The sequence below is a fragment of the Giraffa tippelskirchi genome, chromosome 8, assembly GCF_054371585.1.
Source record: "Giraffa tippelskirchi isolate mGirTip1 chromosome 8, T2T-mGirTip1v1.2.pri, whole genome shotgun sequence".
Taxonomy (NCBI): domain Eukaryota; kingdom Metazoa; phylum Chordata; class Mammalia; order Artiodactyla; family Giraffidae; genus Giraffa; species Giraffa tippelskirchi.
This window is the reverse complement of record NC_137282.1, coordinates 122034043-122040042: the sequence shown is the minus strand read 5'-3', so window position 1 is coordinate 122040042 and position 6000 is coordinate 122034043. Positions and strand designations below refer to the sequence as shown.

At 33.5% G+C, this 6000-nt stretch overlaps 1 protein-coding gene across 1 annotated transcript in view; it reads left to right on the top strand.

The window, feature by feature from the left end:
• Positions 1–565: 565 nt before the first annotated feature.
• GFRAL (GDNF family receptor alpha like) overlaps positions 566–6000 on the top strand; it is a 73449-nt gene continuing 68014 nt past the window's right edge. The window contains exons 1-2 of the mRNA XM_081524255.1: positions 566–587; positions 4733–4864. Coding sequence (XP_081380381.1) covers positions 566–587; positions 4733–4864 — 154 coding nt within the window. The remainder of the gene's footprint in view (positions 588–4732; positions 4865–6000) is intronic.

Genomic DNA, 6000 nt, shown 5'->3' with positions numbered 1-6000 from the left:
AGTTTGGAGCACCTGTTAGGAAAGATGAGGTACATGGGTTTGATCCTAGCGGAACTTGAATTCCCTATATGCTTTCTTGGGCTTTCTTTATGCCTTTTATCCTTTTCCCTATCCTCAAAGACATAAGATTGCCTGAATGATGCAAACTAATGAAGTAAAAACGGAGCACGCTCAAGTGTCTAGGAACTCTGGAGTTACAGTTGGGAGGTTTGTATACAACACAGTTTAGTATTCTAGTTGAAGGAGAAAATAAAAGCATCTTTTTCCCTGAATGTGCACAGCATGTATCATTTCTTAGTATTTGGCTCCTGGGCTTTCTTAGAAGCATAATATCCTAGATCAGTACACTCAGAAGAAAATAATTGAATTTGTACCTAATTAGGAAAGTTCACAGCTCAGGAAAGATTGGTGAGGAAGCGGTGACAGGAAGCTGACTTGAATCAAGGATGCTTTCAGGAAGCACAGGCAGAAACCAAAGCTTTGTTCTGGACAGTTACTGTTAAGGAGGTTGTTGGAAAAAACACATCTGCCTTTCTTGCAGTTAAACAGCCCCAAGTTGGCCACCATGATAGTCTTCATTTTCTTTGGTAAGTGAATTATTCTTCTGGTTTATCTAAATTCATAACATCAATTCTTTGTGAATCAAATGGTATCTCCGGTCACCTAAATATCAAGCTAACAAAGGTTTATAATATAAAATATTAATTACAAATTTGTACTCTGATATAGCTTATTACTTTTACAAAAATGTATGCCTACTTTTACTCATTTATAACTCTATAGAAAATGCACAATATGAGAATTGCATTTTACCACTCAAATTTTTTCATATATATACTAATCCAGTTACTTCAGGTAATTGATTAGAGTTTATAAAATTTACATGCATATTAGAGCCTTTTAGAAATGAAACCTTCTGGTATTTATTTACAAAGTTATAAGATGGCAAATTTCATGTTATTATCCATTTTTCTTTTAATTTAAATTGAAATAAGGTCTGTTTAGTTTCCCTGATTTTAGATGTTAATATTTAATAAATAGGAGACAGTTCATAGAGTAACACAGCACAACCTCAAATGCTTCACATTTCAGTTAATTTTTATAACTCAGAGATAAAATGTGAGCTTATCTCTGTAAAAATAATGTGTACTTAAAGTAGAATCTATGTAAAGCTACTTGGTATACATGTGATTGGAGAAGCTATTACATATTCATCAGCATGCAGCAGAATCTACAAATTGAATTCAGAAAAAGGGATAGTTATACTTGTAGATGAATATTAATACTTCACTAATTAAAACAAAGCCAGTATATTTTCTGGTTATTCTCTGCCAACAGATATTGATGAATAAAGGCATACTTGTGGGCAAGAAAACAAAGAAGATTATTTCAAATTGTGTTGAACATAAAAAAGAGTCTAAATAGGTCTAGTCAAAATTAAGGCAAGAAGGAAAGGAATCTTTTATGTATTTATGTATTTTCAGGTTTAGAGGATAAAATAATAGTTATTCAAAATTTTGATCCTTGTACTGATTTTTAACAATGTTTCCTATTTGTATTATTTATAATAAGGAAAAATCTAGGAGACTTTAATTTTTGAAGCTCAGGCAGGAATATAATGAGATACAGAAAATATATTACAATCTCTTTACGGCCACCCCCTACATTGAAAACACAGTGACAACTTCCTGTTTTCAACTTCCATTTCGAAATTAACCTTGTCAGTAGATCGAAAGAAGGAGGGAAATCCTATCTAACACTTAGGGTCAAAATTATGCTATTTGATAGGCTTAACCAATATTTCCCATAATGCATTCTTTGGAATATTTATTCAACCTCATTTAAATTAATCTTGTGAAGCCAGAAAGTTCTGCAGCCAAAGAAATGTGAGACATAGTGAATTTTTAAAACAAAGCATTAAATATCCTAATGAGTCTTACACATCTTTAAGAGAGTAAAAAAAAGTGCACTATTCTCCATCTTATTTATTTTTAAATAGAACCTGTTTCTCACTTGATATTTCAAGAGGATCCTTGAAAACTCCTGTCTTAAATATATAGCCACAAATCCTAGTCAGGAATGGGTAAGATTTTGGAAAGTTATCATTAATTTGATTCTTCTGGGCCAAATCCTTGAAGTGGTTTTCCTACTTGATTCAGTATTTCCTCTGAGTGGAAGATGTAAAAAATCATGTAAAACAATCAAATTGTTATTCAACCTAGAATTTTAAATATGAAAGAAAATAAAACACATTTGGGAAAGATGATATGTAGAATTCATTAATGATCATTGCACTGACATACCAGTGAGATTTTGATAATCTACTCAGGAGATTGTCACCTATAACTTTCTTGAGAGAAGTAGTCCCAAGATATAATGATCAGTGGCAAATAAAGCTGTAGTTTATTATATATTGAGATTCTGACATAAAATCCTTACTTCAGTATCTTTGGCAAGCTGGAAAGAAAAAGTAACATTGGCACAGAATGGAAGTGGCTCTTTTTCTCTTTCTTCAGGCTTTCTTTTTTTTAATTTTTTAAACTAATTTATTTTAATTGGAGGCTAATTACTTTACAGTATTGTAGTGGTTTTTGCCATACATTGACATGAATCAGCCATGGGTGTACATGTGTTCCCCATCTTCAGGCTTTCTAACCTAGAACAGAAACTTGACTAGGTGAGGTTATCCATGAACACATGTAAACAGAAAGCTGATATGTCAATTTCCACTCCAGCCCTCGACAAGAAAAATGTGGCCAACCCACACTCATGAGCCTAATCTCCAAATGCAGTGACTCAGTCAGTAGCACATATGATCCAAACAGTTGCCATGGATTCTCCTTAGAAGAGGTTTGGAAAAAGTAAGATTTCAAAAAAAAAAGATGTTATGACTTTACTTGAAGCCTATAACTCTAGACAGGTCATTCAAAATTACCATCATCCTTTAAAAAATTATTGACTCTGATTAAGACATAGCTTTTAGGTCTTTTGATTACAGCTAATATACTGTCTTTAAAACTCAATTGTAATTTCCATATTTTTCTATGGATTGAGTAAGCAAGTGTCAGTTTGTATGCTTGCAGAATCAGTTTGAATAATTGGTACAATACATTAAATTAATGTTGCTACTTTCTTGATACTTTAAAAAACTTGCTTAAACCTTTTCTGTTCTACCCAAAATAACTTGTAAATCTGGAAGGTGTTATTTTTATTGAATACTATCAGTTATTTATATATAACTCATCCATAAGCAGCCATTTAAGTTGGTTAAATCAGCATGCATTTATTGAATATATGTAATGCATCATTGCATTAATGATGGGCATACCATCATGAATTATTACTAATGCTTGCTGAGTAAAATCCCAGAATCCAGCAATAAAGACAGACGTGTAAGTACACACTTTCATTACAGAGCAGTAAGTTCTATAGTTGGGAAGGTCCCAAGATTGTAGTGAAACAGGCAAGGGATGTTAAATTCAATTTGAATGCAGGAAAGGGGTATTGAATTTAGGAACAGTTTCCATAAAATTGGTAGTTATTGTGTTGAGTCCTAAAGCACCAAAAAGGCTTAGTCCAGAATACAAAGAAAAGCAGTGTCTGTTAGTGACCACACAGTAAATGCTCAGACGTACAAGGCAGCATGGAGCATTTGAGAAACTATAAATGCTCGAGGACATCTAGATTGCACTTGATGAAAAATATGAGAGTCACATTGTGAGGAACCATTCAAAGGATGAAGCAGAGAAACAACCGGACCGGAATGGTGCATAAGTCAGAGTAAGGGGCATAAAGGATTTACCTGAATAAGATGAGGGCAGACTGACTATCTGATGAGCTGATCAATTCACAAGATGAGAATCAATGATCTATGCAAGAGTGGACGTGGGAGAGGGAAACTGAAGCTAGAAAAGGAACCTATCGTGAACCCAAGCTTCCTAGTGTGGATGCCATTGGGAATGGTGGAATTGCTGATGAAACAGGTGGTCCAACAGATGAGGAGGACAATATTGATGATAGTATTATACGGAAGTGTGTCTGGAACATTTAGGTGGAGAAAACAGCATCTGTAACTTAAATGTTGGAAAATAACAAGATTGCATTAGATATCTAAGAATCATCAATCTTGAGATTTTAGTTAAAACCATAAGTACATGGAGTTGTCCACGAAGAGTATGTAAAATGAGAATGAGAAAAGTCTGAGGACAGAACCTAAGCTACAAATACACTTTAACAGAAAAGTAAGAGGATCCTGGGAAGAATGCCATGAGCAGAAAATAGCAAATGAAGAAGTATCGAGAGAATTAGAAGGGAGGGTTGCCAAAAGAAAAAAGTTTCAAGAACAAAGTGACAACAAAATTCCCAATGATAAAATCAGGTAAGATGAAGTCTTTAAACTATTAAGTTCACGTTATGGAGGTTTTTGGGGGGCACTTTTCAGAACAGTTTCAATGGAGCAATAATCATAACAATAAATTATAAATTGAGAAATAAATAGGCAGAAATAAAAAAAAGAGGGCAAATACATATGTTTTGTTTAAGAATCTTATATAAAAGAAACAAATCTATAGCTGGAGGGGAGGTTAAGATCCATTCTAGTTTTTTTAATGACTTAATCACATTTCCATTTTCATAATTCTGGTCTTGATCATTAACAACTTAGGTTTGAAGTGAATAACTACCATGTTGTCATGTTGCTGTTTCTGTTGTTCTCTTATTGTTGTTATTCAAGCTGTGGGGCTGTGCTTGAACAAGTCCACTTCCCAAACCACAGACTGCATGTATTTAAGAGAGCTCTGCCTAAGTGATGCTAATGGTTGCAAACATGCCTGGAGAATGATGGAAGATGCCTGCAATGTGTCAGGTAAAACAAGTTGTTTAAAATGCACTCAAATATCTTCTATTTACTGAGATAAAAAATAGGAATTGGTCATTTTTTTTTTTCACTATCCAAGAAACTAGGTTTTTCTCTAAACACCTTACTTAAACTTGGTATTCAAGTGATTCACCTTCAGTTACTTATTAGTGAATTTAGATACCTAAGAGTATTCTTTTAAAACATTATTTATTTTTGGCTGTGCTGGGTCTTTATAGGTGCACACAGGTATTTTCTTGTTGTAGAGCATGGGCTCTAGGCAAATGGACTTCAGTGGTTGTGGCACACAGACTTAGTTGCTCATGGCATGTGGAATCTTCTCAGACCGGGGACTGAACCTGTGTCCACAGCATGGGCAGGCAAATTCCTAACCACTGGACCACCATTACTCAAGAAGCTTAACGCTTGACACTGCAGGCAACTTTATGCAAGGTTTCAGATTATTCTTTTACTTATTTTACAGTGTATAATGTTACAGTTATACACATGCCTCTCAAAAACATGGTGACATTTTTTCAAATAAAATACTTTTTTGTTTATATGTTACTATGTCAATGATAACATAGAAAGATGATGTTTGTGAAAATCAAACACATTATTTGCATGTATGTAGCATGACTTTTATCTTTCAACATATATACTATCTTCCATTTCAACTGTGTCAAGAGCAAGTTAAAATATATTTTTATTTTTAATTTGTCCTACATTCCAAACATGTGAAGGGAGGCCAAGGGGTTAGAGAATATGAAGATTAAAAAGTCATTGTCATTTGTTTAAAAGAAAAAAAAATCCTAGCTATATCAAGTAGCTGAATATATGTTGAATGATAGCGTTATTGTAAGACTCTATTCACTAAAAGTAGATAAAATGATTGTGTAGGGGATAATATCCTAATACTATTAGGACAGAACATTTCAAAAAAAGCTTTTTCTAACATGACAAGTTTATCAACTTGTATAATGAGTGTGATAATACCATAAAAACCCAAGAAAATTTTGGCATACTCAATAAAAGAAATCCAAAGTGAAAAATAAAAACTATATTCTTATATGGCTCACTTTATTTCTCCAGCCACTTCACAGAAGAATAAATTCTGTACTGCTTGGGACCCTTGTCTATCTGCC